Source organism: Scyliorhinus torazame, chromosome 17, assembly GCF_047496885.1.
Source record: "Scyliorhinus torazame isolate Kashiwa2021f chromosome 17, sScyTor2.1, whole genome shotgun sequence".
Taxonomy (NCBI): domain Eukaryota; kingdom Metazoa; phylum Chordata; class Chondrichthyes; order Carcharhiniformes; family Scyliorhinidae; genus Scyliorhinus; species Scyliorhinus torazame.
In genome coordinates, this window is record NC_092723.1 from 184,226,360 (window position 1) to 184,239,471 (window position 13,112).

The window sequence follows — 13,112 nt, forward strand, 5'->3', positions numbered from 1 at the left end:
TATTTAGCACCACATACTGGTGTCAAACATCAGCTATTATTTCGCACATCATGAAAAAGCATTGCTGATTTTCACACAGCATCACTAGGGCAGTGAAGTTACAATCATATCCACGGAGCAAATTACCTATTATTAGTGTGATAACACTTCTGAGCAACTATTCCACGCCAGCTCACAACATCTGATGAATAGTAACCTGAGAATTAAAAGTATTTCTACAATACGTTGAAGAAAGTAATTTTAAAATCCTAATCACAGGGATTTGATACGAGAGGGTCATCACACTGACCTAATCCACAAAGTCATCAGTGATGCACCCCATGAAATAATATTGGCTGTAATTGTCTCAACTAAAAGTGTTACTTTAAGAAAGATTTGATAAATAATACATGAAACCCACAAGAAGTATGGGGTTGTCAAGATCCAAGACAAGATACATATGCTAGTTCTTCGACAGGCTGTATTTTCCTGCATTTAAGAGCACTAAAACATTTCAAGTCATTTCAAATCTTAACAATGATTTAGCAATGGTTGATTTATTATTACTATTTGTGCCTTTCAAATGTTCCAAGATTTATGTGTGTCCAAAATTTTGAAGAAGCACTGTTACGATAATTTGGATGCCGACATTTCAGTTACAATAAATGACAGTAAAATGCTGTACTAAATAAACACTTAGACCAACAGCATGGTTTTGATCATCAATATTTAGACATTTAAGATGAATGAACCGCTATCTATGCATCCTTTTAGCATTAGCTATATGTCAAATCTTATTCATTTAAGTTTGCTAGAATTACTTCACTGTAGAGCAAAATTGCTTCAAAAACCATTACGGGCTGAATTTGATAGAATACAATAAAAGGACCTGGAACAAACATTTTAAAGGCACGAGTGGCAATGCTGCTTTGACAGCTGACCTAAATGAAGTTTATATTACATAATTAAAGAATGCAAAGCAGCAAGCTTGGTAGCAATGCATCAATAATAGTATATGCTACAGTCACAAAGTGTTAGAAAACAAGACAAGATTTGTTTTGTTAGAAATCCCTGTTTTAAAGTTTGTTATAAGTACTGTCGAAGATTAAAGAAGCACAGTAATATTCAACCACAGAAAACTTAACTAAAAAGGTTAATTGCACACCAATCATTATTTAATAATAAAACTAAGAAAAACAAAGAAGCATTCCAAGTAAGTTGGGGATTGAATGCCATGAAAAGGAAAAAATGCTGCTGCTTTCTCTGCATTCTGAAATGTTAAAAAGCTATCATTTCAGCCAACAAAAAGTGCTGTATCGTAAAGGGTGTGTTACAGAGATGATGGCACTTAACATTATTTCCTTAGTGGGAACTTTATAGATGAAATGGATCCAGGAAATTTATAAGTGAAATGGATCCAGGAAATTAAAACTTTAATTAATATTTTGGCTAGCTGAGTACCATGTATCGCAAGAAACTCAATTCAAATTCATTGAAAGTAGAAATGAATAAATAAAGCAGTAGAAGAGCGAAAGGCACCAAGATTGTTGGGAAGGTTTCAGTGGATGTCAAACAACCCCTGATTATTTGTCACTCTCCCATTTCTTCCAGACTCCAGAGGATTCTGTCCTTTCTGGATTCAGCTCTTCAGCCTCAATAACTCTACCGTGATGCCTCAGAATTGTTCCTGTTCCATACCCCTGGTTCTATTCACGTAATGTTCAGTCTGGTTCAATCTCCAACTCAACAGTTGCACCAATCTTTTACTTTGAGCAAATTAAATTTAAAACCCCTGACGCCCCTTCATCTTTGCATCACAAATTTGCATCTAAAACATGCAAAGCGTATGGATAAAATGAGTGAAAACAGAAACGCTGGAAAAACTCAGCAGGTCTGACAGCATCTGTGGAGAGAGAACAGAGCTGCCGTTCAGATTCAAAATCAGTTCTGATGAAAAGTCATCCCAACCTGAAATGTTAACTCTGTTTCTCTCTATTGATGCTGCCTGACCTGCTGAGTATTTCCAGCATTTTTTTGTTTTTATTGTGAAAGAATTTGATAATACACAATATATGAAATTAGTTCCTAAGGGCCAGGGATGTTACTCAGCATGTTTATAACTTGGTACACTGCCAATAAGCCAGTTGTGTCACATTATCAAGCCGTAAAAGCAATATTACAGCATAAAAGGGGAAGTTCTCGTTAGTTCAGTAACTTCCAATTGATTGCAGTCTACAGAGTCTTCAACAGTAGAGTAGGGAATCACTGAAAGTAATGTTTCGATTTCCGTATTTGACTGCATGGTCAAATGCCAGAAGTTATGTTCATTCTGAATGTTCAACAACAGCAAATGCTGTCAGTTTTGCCATCATTACTGCTGCTAAATCTGGACTAACTATACCTGGTCTTCACTGTTACAATTTTTAAGTTAATTTAATACACCACCTCTCTAAAGGCTGGTGCTACATCCTTACCATCATTCACTTGGCCTCCTTCCCGCTTCAGCATTTGGACAGCTCCGACATACTTCTTCAACTGCACCTTTAACACTTCGTTTTCCCTGTAGGCACCAAAGAAGTTCATTAGTAACAAAAATAATGTGAATTTAAATGAAAACCTTATTATTGCACAATAGGGCTTAACCTTACAATGTATTTTCAATATACTCAGCAGTTAGGTACTGCAAGACCGGTTACTTTATAAATATATTTTGTAAAATACCTTTAATGTATTTGATTATTGAGTTAACACAATGCTCCTTCGGAAGTGATGTACGTTGCTCTACAATGAAGTTCAACCTAAGCTTGAGCAACAGCACTTTACTTTTTGAATAGGCACTTTACAGCCTTACAAACTCAATACTGAGTTCGATAATTTTGGATCAAAACCACCACTCCCATTTTCTCATACAGCAGCTTTTTGTTTTTATTCGTTGTTGGGGTGTGAACGTCAATGGCTCGGGCGGCATTTTTTGCCCATCACTAATTGCCCTCGAGAAGGTGGTGTTAAGCCACTTTCTTGAACCGTTGCAAACCATTTGGTTTAGAGACACCCAAGTTATGAAAACATATTCTCCACCTTCTCTGATTTTTCTAAAATTAAAACAGGCTGGATATATCAGGGAAATTCAAATCCTCATCATTATGTTCCATTCCTATTTGCCACATTCACCCTAGTGAAGGCATCCGCAAAGATTTTTTTTCATTAATTCAAGGGATGTGGGCGGCGCTGGAGAGACCAACGTTTGGTGCCCGTCCCTAATTACCCCCGAGAAGGTGGTGGTGAACAGCATTCCTAAACCGTGACGATCCATGTGGTGTAGGTACACCCACAGTGCGTTTAGGGAAGGAGTTCCAGGATTTTGACCCAGCAACAGTGAAGGAAAGGGGATATATGTCCAAGTCAGGATGGTGGCTGACTTGGAAGGGAACCTGTAGGTGGCGATGTTCACATGTGTCCACTGCCCTCTTCCTTCCAGATGGTAGCATGAGTTTGGAAGGTGCTGTCCCAGCAGCCTTGGTGAGTTGCTGCAGTGCATCCTGTAGCTGGTACACACTGCTACCACTGTGCATCATTGGTGGAGGGAGTGAATGTTTGTGGAAGGGATGCCAATCAAGCTTCATGCTTTGTCCTGGATGGTGTTGAGTTTCTTGAGTGTTGTTGGAACTGCACTCATCCAGGAAAATGGAGAGTATTCCATTACACTCCTGAATTGTGCCTTGTAGATGGTGGGCAGGCTTTGAGGAGTCAGGAGGAGAGATACCCGCCACAGGATTCTTAGCCTCTGACCTGCTCTTCTATCTACTTTATGGCTAGTCCAGTTTAGTTTCTAGTCAATAGTAACCTCCAGGATGTTGACAATGGGGGATTCAGCAATGGTAATGCCTTTGAATGTCATGGGAGAGGGTTAGATTCTCTCTCGTAGGGGATGGTCATTGCTTGGCACTTACGTGGCATGAAAGTTCGTTGCTACTTATCAGCCCAAGCATGGATATTTTCTAGGTCTTGCGTCATTTGGATGTGGACTGCACCAGCCACCTGAGGAATCATGAATGGTACTGAACATTGTGCAATTGTCAACGAGCATCCACATTTCTGGCCTTATGTTGGAAGGAAGGTCATTGATGAAGCAAATGAGGATTAATGGGCCTAGGACACTAAACTGAGGAATTCCTGCAGTGGTGTTCTGGAACAGAGTTGATTCAAACGCTGTCTTGATAACAAGGTTAGTCACTTTCACCTCACATTTGGAATTCCGCTCCTTTAACCATGTTTGAACCAAGGCTGTAATGAGGTCAGGAGCTGAGTGACCCTGGTGAATTCCAAACTGAGCTTCGGTGAGCAGGTTATTGTTCAGCAAGCGGCATTGTTGATGACCCCTTCCATCACCTTATTGATGATTGAGCAGGTGATGGGGCGGTAAATGGCCAGGTTGGATTTGTGGGGTTTGTTTTGTGTATCCAGTGCTTTCAGCGGTTTCTTGACATCGTGTGACGTGTATCAAATTGGCTGAAGTCTAGCAATGGGATGCAGGGGACCTCCACAGGGGGCCAAAGTGGATCATCCACTCGGCACTTCTGCCTGAAGATGGTTGCAAATGCTTCAGCCATTTCTTTTTCACTGATGTGCTGGGCTCCCCATCATTGAAGATGGGGCAATTTGTGATCAAAGGTAACTCTCTCACAAGCTCATCACAATTACTCCCAGTACAGAGGAATTGTTGCTGTGTTACAGGTGCTGTCTTTCAGATCAGAAATTAAACTCCTGCTCTCCCAGGTAGACTTGCAAGATCCCATAGCACTCTTTGAGAAAGAGGAGTTTCCTGGTGTCCTGGCCAATTTATCCTCAACCAAAATAATTAAAACAGATTAGAATGTCATTATCTTATTGCAGCTTATGAGACCTTGTTGTGCACAAGCTGGCCAGCATGTTTCCCCACCTTAGATCAATGACTACACTCCATTGGCTCTGAAGTGCTTTGGAACATTCAAAAGTTAAGAAAGATCTTATAACCCTTGCTAATGTGCAAATTCTGCCAAAATAATTAAAAACGGACAAAAATCGGCTTGTATGAACTCATCGTACTAGAACAAAGAACAAAGAAAAGTACAGCACAGGAACAGGCCCTTCGGCCCTCCAAGCCCGTGCCGACCATGCTTCCCGACTAAACTACAATCTTCTACACTTCCTGGGTCCGTATCCCTCTATTCCCATCCTATTCATGTATTTGTCAAGATGCCCCTTCAATGTCACTATCGTCCCTGCTTCCACCACCTCCTCCAGTAGTGAGTTCCAGGCACCCACTACCCTCTGTGTAAAAAACTTGCCTCATACATCTACTCTAAACCTTGCTCCTTGCAACTTAAACCTATGCCCCCTAGTAATTGACCCCTCTAACCTGGGGAAAAGCCTCTGTCTATCCACTCTGTCTATGTCCCTCATAATTTTGTAGACCTCTATCAGGTCGCCCCTCAACCTCCGTCGTTCCAGTGAGAACAAACCGAGTTTATTCAACCGCTCCTCATAGTTAATGCCCTCCATACCAGGCAACATCCTGGTAAATCTCTTCTGCACCCTCTCTAAAGCCTCCACATCCTTCTGGTAGTGTGGCGACCAGAATTGAACACTATACTCCAAGTGTGGCCTAACTAGGGTTCTATACAGCTGCAACATGACTTGCCAATTCTTATACTCAATGCCCCGGCCAATGAAGGCAAGCATGCCGTATGCCTTCTTGACTACCTTCTCCACCTGTGTTGCCCCTTTCAGTGACCTGTGGACCTGTACACCTAGATCTCTCTGACTTTCAATACTTTTGAGGGTTCTGCCATTCACTGTACTGAAGTCAGATGTGAAATTTATACACATTCCACAGCTAAAGCTGTGTTTCAAATTAGCTTGTTGTATTCCTTATACAATGTATATTTGTGTATAAAACTCATATTCGGCTGATAATTCTCACACTGATGGTGTTTTAGACACACTCTTTGACTTATCACATAAGAACTAGGATCAGGAGTAGGCCATCTGACCCCTCGGGCCTGCTCCACCATTCAATGAGATCATGGCTGATCTTTTGTGGACTCAGCTCCACTTTCCGGCCCGAATGCCATAACCCTTAATCCCTTTATTCTTCAAAAAACTATCTATCTTTATCTTAAAAACATTGAATGAAGGAGCCTCTACTGCTTCACTGGGCAAGGAATTCCATAGATTCACAACCCTTTGGGTGAAGAAGTTCCTCCTAAACTCAGTCCTAAATCTACTTCCCCTTATTTTGAGGCTATGCCCCCTAGTTCTGCTTTCGCCCGCCAGTGGAAACAACCTGCCCGCATTTATCCCATCTATTCCCTTCATAATTCTATATGTTTCTATAAGATCCCCACTCATCCTTCTAAATTCCAACGAGTACAGTCCCAGTCTACTCAACCTCTCCTCGTAATCCAACCCCTTCAGCTCTGGGATTAACCTAGTGAATGTCCTCTGCACACCCTCCAGTGCCAGTATGTCCTTTCTCAAGTAAGGTGACCAAAACTGAACACAATACTCCAGGTGTGGCCTCACTAACACCGTATACAATTGCAGCACAACCTCCCTAGTCTTAAACTCCATCCCTCTAGCAATGAAGGATAAAATTCCATTTGCCTTCTTAATCACCTGTTGCACCTGTAAACCAACTTTTTGCGACTCATGCACTAGCACACCCAGGTCTCTCTACACAGCAGCATGTTTTAATATTTTATCATTTAAATAATAATCCCTTTTGCTGTTATTCCTACCAAAATGGATAACCTCACATTTGTCAACATTGTATTCCATCTGCCAGACCTTAGCCCATTCACTTAGCCTATCCAAATCCCTCTGCAGACTTACAGTATCCTCTGCACTTTTTGCTTTACCACTTATCTTAGTGTCGTCTGCAAACTTGGACACATTGCCCTTGGTCCCCAACTCCAAATCATCTATGTAAATTGTGAACAGTTGTGGGCCCAACACTGATCTCTGAGGGACACCACTAGCTACTGATTGCCAACCAGAGAAACACCCATTAATCCCCACTCTTTGCTTTCCATTAATTAACCAATCCTCTATCCATGCTACTACTTTCCCCTTAATGCCATGCATCTTTATCTTATGCAGCAACCTTTTGTGTGGCACCTTGTCAAAGGCTTTCTGGAAATCCAGATATACCACATCCATTGGCTCCCCGTTATCTACCGCACTGTTAATGTCCTCAAAAAATTCCACTAAATTAGTTAGGCACGACCTACCTTTTATGAACCCATGCTGCGTCTGCCCAATGGGACAATTTCCATCCAGATGCCTCGCTATTTCTTCCTTGATGATAGATTCCAGCATCTTCCCTACCACCGAAGTTAAGCTCACTGGCCTATAATTACCCACTTTCTGCCTACCTCCCTTTTAAAACAGTGGTGTCACGTTTGCTAATTTCCAATCCGCCGGGACCACCCCAGAGTCTCGTGAATTTTGGTAAATTATCACTAGTGCATTTGCAATTTCCCTAGCCATCTCTTTTAGCACTCTGGGATGCATTCCATCAGGGCCAGGAGCTTGTCTACCTTTAGCCCCATTAGCTTGCCCATCACTACCTCCTTGGTGATAACAATCCTCTCAAGGTCCTCACCTGTCATAGCCTCATTTCCATCAGTCACTGGCATGTTATTTGTGTCTCCCACTGTGAAGACCGACCCAAAAAACCTGTTCAGTTCCTCGGCCATTTCCTCATCTCCCATTATTAAATCTCCCTTCTCATCCTCTAAAGGACCAATATTTACCTTAGCCACTCTTTTTTGTTTTATGTATTTGTAGAAACTTTTACTATCTGTTTTTATATTCTGAGCAAGTTTACTCTCATAATCTATCTTACTCTTCTTTATAGCTTTTTTAGTAGCTTTCTGTTGTCTCCTAAAGATTTTCCAGTCCTCTAGTCTCCCACTGATCTTTGCTACTTTGTATGTTTTTTCCTTCAATTTGATACTCTCCCTTATTTCCTTAGATATCCACGGTCGATTTTCCCTCTTTTTACCGTCCTTCCTTTTTGTTGGTATAAACCTTTGCTGAGCACTGTGAAAAATCACTTGGAAGGTTCTCCGCTGGTCCTCAACTGTTTCACCATAAAGTCTTTGTTCCCAGTCTACCTTAGTTAGTTCTTCTCTCATCCCATTGTAATCTCCTTTGTTTAAGCACAAAACACTAGTGCTTGATTTTACCTTCTCACCCTCCATCTGTATTTTAAATTCCACCATCTTGTGATCGCTCCTTCCGAGAGGATCCCTAACTATGAGATCCTGAATCAATCCTGTCTCATTACACAGGACCAGATCTAGGACCGCTTGTTCCCTCGTAGGTTCCATTACATACTGTTCTAGGAAACTATCGCGGATACATTCTATAAACTCCTCCTCAAGGCTGCCTTGACCGACCTGGTTAAACCAATCGACATGTAGATTAAAATCCCCCATGATAACTGCTGTACCATTTCTACATGCATCAGTTATTTCTTTATTTATTGCCTGCCCCACCATAATGTTACTATTTGGTAGCCTATAGATTACTCCTATCAGTGACTTTTTCGCCTTACTATTCCCGATTTCCACCCAAATGGATTCAACCTTATCCTCCATAGCACCGATGTCATCCCTTACTGTTGCCCGGATGTCATCCTTAACAGAGCTACACCACCTCCCTTACCATCCACTCTGTCCTTCCGAATAGTTTGATACCCTCGGATATTTAACTCCCAGTCGTGACCATCCTTTAACCATGTTTCAGTAATGGCCACTAAATCATAGTCATTCACGATGATTTGCGCCATCAACTCATTTACCTTATTCCGAATACTACGAGCATTCAGGTAAAGTACACTTATGCTGGCCTTTTTACCTCTGTTTTGAATCTTAACACCTCGATCAGTAACCTCTCCTAAGTTATATTTCCTCTTAACCTTTCTCCTAATTTTCCTTGTCGTTGAACCCATATCTTCATGTAACAACCTGCTACGCCGCTTACCATTAATGTTTTCACTTCCCGTTTTATTCCTTTTAGTATTCCTGGTCCTATTCACTGAGCTCCCCTCAGTCACTGTACCTTGTACTGTCGCCCTTTTTGATTTTTGACTATGGCTTCTCTGCCTTACACTTTCCCCCTCACTGCCTTTTGTTTCTGTCCCTGTTTTACTACCTTCCAACTTCCTGCATCGGTTCCCATCCCCCTGCCACATTAGTTTAAACTCTCCCCAACAGCTCTAGCAAACACCCCCGCTAGGACATCGGTTCCAGTCCTGCCCAAGTGCAGACCGTCCGGTTTGTACTGGTCCCACCTCCCCCAGAACCGGTTCCAATGTCCCAGGAATTTGAATCCCTCCCTCTTGCACCATCTCTCGAGCCACGCATTCATCCTCTCTATCCTGGCATTCCTATTCTGACTAGCTCGTGGCACTGGTAGCAATCCTGAGATTACTACCTTTGAGGTCCTACTTTTTAATTTAACTCCTAACTCCCTAAATTAAGCTTGTAGGACCTCATCCCGTTTCTTACCTATATCGTTGGTGCCTATGTGCACCACGACAGCTGGCTGTTCACCACCCCCCCCCCCCCCCCCCCAGAATGTCCTGCAGCCGCTCCGAGGCATCCTTGACCCTTGCACCAGGGAGACAACATACCATCCTGGAGTCTTGATTGCGTCCGCAGAACCACCTGTCTATTCCCCTTACAATTGAGTCCCCTATCACTATAGCCCTGCCATTCTTCTTCCTGCCCAGCTGCGCAGCAGAGTCAGCCACAGTGCCATGAACCTGGCTGCTGCTGCCTTCCCCTGGTGAGCCAGCTCCCTCAACAGTATCCAAAGCGGTATATCTGTTTTACAGGAGATGACCGCAGAGGACACCTGCACTGCCTTCCTACTCTTGCTCTGTCTTTTGGTCACCCATTTTCTATCTCTCTCTCAGTACCTTTCACCTGCGGTGTGACCAACTCGCCAACATTGAGGGCATTTAAAAGTTTATTGGATAAACATATGGATGATAATGGCATCGTGTAGGTTAGATGGCTTTTGTTTCGGTGCAACATCGTGGGCCGAAGGGCCTGTACTGCGCTGTATCGTTCTATGTTCTATGTTCTAACTCACTAAACGTGCTATCCACGACGTCCTCAGCTCCAAAGTGAGTCCATCCGCAGCTCCAGCGCCGTCAAGCGGTCTAACAGGAGCTGCAACTGGACACACCTCTTGCACGTGAAGGAGCCAGTGAAAAATGGATGTGTCCCTGAGCTCCCACGTCGCACACGAGGAGCATGACACGGGTCTGAGATCTCCTGCCATGTCTTAAACCTTCGGTTAACTTCAACAATTACAATTTCCCCCCCAAAAATAAAAATAATTTAAATAAATAAACAACGAAGATAATAAATAAATAAATATACCAATGAAAAGAAAAAGAAAACAGAAACACTACTTACCAGTCACTTACCAGGGATAAAAAGCCCTTCCTCCCCACCCAGCTTTGAATTCACACCTAGATTCAAATTCCCAAACTCACTCTGCTGTCTCACTCTGGCTGTGTCTTCTCTGGCTCACTGGGAGAACACACTGGGAGTGAGTTTACAAGTTGCTATTTTTAAATTGTCCTGAATTGACTCTCCATCCACCTGCTTTTAGATCAAGGTAGATTTAAGTGACTGACACTTAACTGCCAACCAGTTATGTGAGTGGGTGGGGCAGCCCTTGTTAACCTACACTGCACAATTCTAGCTTAATTTAAATTAATTTAAACTCCTGAAATTTAAAAGGAGCTGCCTTACTGATTTGATTCAATTCCCACCTAGATTCAAATTCCCAAACTCACTCTTGGTTCTGTCTCACTCTGGCTGTGTCTTCTCTGGCTCACTGGGAGAACTCACTGGGAGTGAGTTTACAAGTTGCTCTTTTTAAATTGTCCTGAATTGACTCCCCTCCCCCACCTGCTTTTAGATCAAGGTAGATTTAAGTGACTGACACTTAACTGCCAACCAGTTATGTGAGTGAGTGGGTCACATATTCCCTAATTTATAACCATCCCTGTTTTGTTTATATCAGGTCGTCTAGCCTTTTAAGCATTTAATTTGTACTCAATCTTCTCGGTCATTTATATGTCACTGGCGTTAATTTATATTTCATCTGTCAAGGATCATTCTATCATTTAGGAGGACCATTTTATCATATAGGAAGACCATTTTATATTGATTCCTGCTTATTTTACAATTAACTTTCTTTTGTCATTCACAAGTACTCAAGCCCACAAACCCCTGGATTTGTATTGGTAAGCCTTCACTCAGGATACGCATTCATACCCTAAAGGCAGCACAGCGACACAGTGGTTAGCACTGCTGACTCACAACTCCAGAGACCTGGGTTTGATTCCGACCTCGACTTACTGCCTGTGTGGAGTTTGCACATTCTCCCCGTGTCTGCGTGGGTTACCTCCGGGTGCTCTGGCTTCCTCCCACAGTTCAAAGATGTGTAGGCTCGGTGGATTGGCCATGATAAATTGCTGCTAAGTGTCCAAAGGTTGGGTGTGGTTACAGGGATCATTCTATAATTTAGGAAGACCATTTTATCATTGGGCCTAGGTGGGGGATTGGGCCTAGGTAGGGTGGTCATCAAAAGGTAGGTGCAGACTCAATGGACTGAATGGCCTCCTTCTGCATTGTAGGGATTCTATGAAATTAGGAGTCTGTATGATGATGATGAGCTTTTATCACGGTACACACAAATTAGAGGTGGTGGTTCCTCAGTTGATTGCTGTCTCTTGGATTGCATGTCGAATAATTGCATCTCTGCCAAAGGGCAAGAATGTTTGTATAAATAATTTGAATAATTCCTCCTATAGCTACCTTCCCATTGGCAATATGCAAACCACTGGTGAGATTTCCTTCTTGATAACAAGAGATTTGTGAAATTATTCAGGTTTCATTCTTCCTTAAACTTTCCTTACATGCTGACATCTAATTCAGCCAGTCAAGGAAAACTTGCATTTCCACAGCGTCCTTTTGCTAACTAAGCACATTCAAAGAAATCACCTTTGCAATTCAAGAAACATAACAGCTAAATTCCGCATTGAAATGTCTCACCAACAGTAATGAAATAAATGACCAAATTATCTGCTTTAGCTGTTGGTTGAGAGATAAATGTTGGCAAGGACGCTGGGAGAAGTCACCATTTCTCCTTCTAAGTGGGATCTCTTAGCTCTATCTGAAAGGACAGAAGTTGCACTTCTGTCTGTGCAGCATTCCCTTGGGTAATTCACTGAAGTGTGAGCCTAGCTCATGTGAAGTCCCTGCCGTGGGGATGGAACCCACAACTTTCTGACTTAGAAAAGAATGCCGCCATCAAATCAAACATGACAACTAAGGCAGCCACTTGGAGGCTGTGCTCTGTGGCTGGTAAACACAGTCAGCTTCTTATCCTTTCCTATAATTACATATCATTCAGCAGCAACTTCCAAAGGGATCATTTTAATTTCTAACAACAGGTTTCTATCAACAGTTAATACGGTAAGTAGTTGATTTTATGTTTCAAATTAGTCCTGCCTACCAGCAGTACCTGCTTTCATGGATTAACTTCCTCGTCTACTTTGAATGTAGCTGTGGTCCAAACCATTTTAAAAGTATCCATTCACATGATATTGGCATTACTGCCACAGTTGGCTTTTATTATCCATCCCCAACGAAATGGCTTGCCAGAGACACCAAAAAGTCAACGTCGTTGATGCGCGACTAGAATCACACATAAGCCATAAATGGTAATGAGTGACCAAGTTGGGCATTTATGTCAATCCAACAGCTTTCATGGGTCACTTTTCCCGATTAAAGCTTTTTATTTTGTTTTATTTCATGTTTACGTCACTTTCACCCAAATTAAAATTCTCAACCTTCCACTACCTGTCCAGTAAAATAAACACATGACTGTACCCAGAATAGCTTCAATGGGATGAAATTCCGGTGGCTTCTACAATACGCACGCGATCTGCTGCCCCAGATTACTGGCCAGGCGGCGCAATTAAAAACTATGCTCCTCCCCCAATCCCTGTTTTCATATCAAAGTTCAGGTCTTTACCTTCAGAACATACTCAAATGTCT

The 13,112-nt window shown here is 42.3% G+C and overlaps 1 protein-coding gene across 3 annotated transcripts in view; it reads right to left on the reverse strand.

Annotated features, from left to right (window-relative positions):
• Positions 1–13,112, reverse strand: part of snx29 (sorting nexin 29) — a 621,367-nt gene that overhangs the window by 423,329 nt on the left and 184,926 nt on the right. For all 3 annotated transcript variants that reach the window (XM_072481809.1, XM_072481808.1, XM_072481810.1), the window contains one exon: positions 2,454–2,539. In XM_072481809.1, coding sequence (XP_072337910.1) covers positions 2,454–2,539 — 86 coding nt within the window. The remainder of the gene's footprint in view (positions 1–2,453; positions 2,540–13,112) is intronic.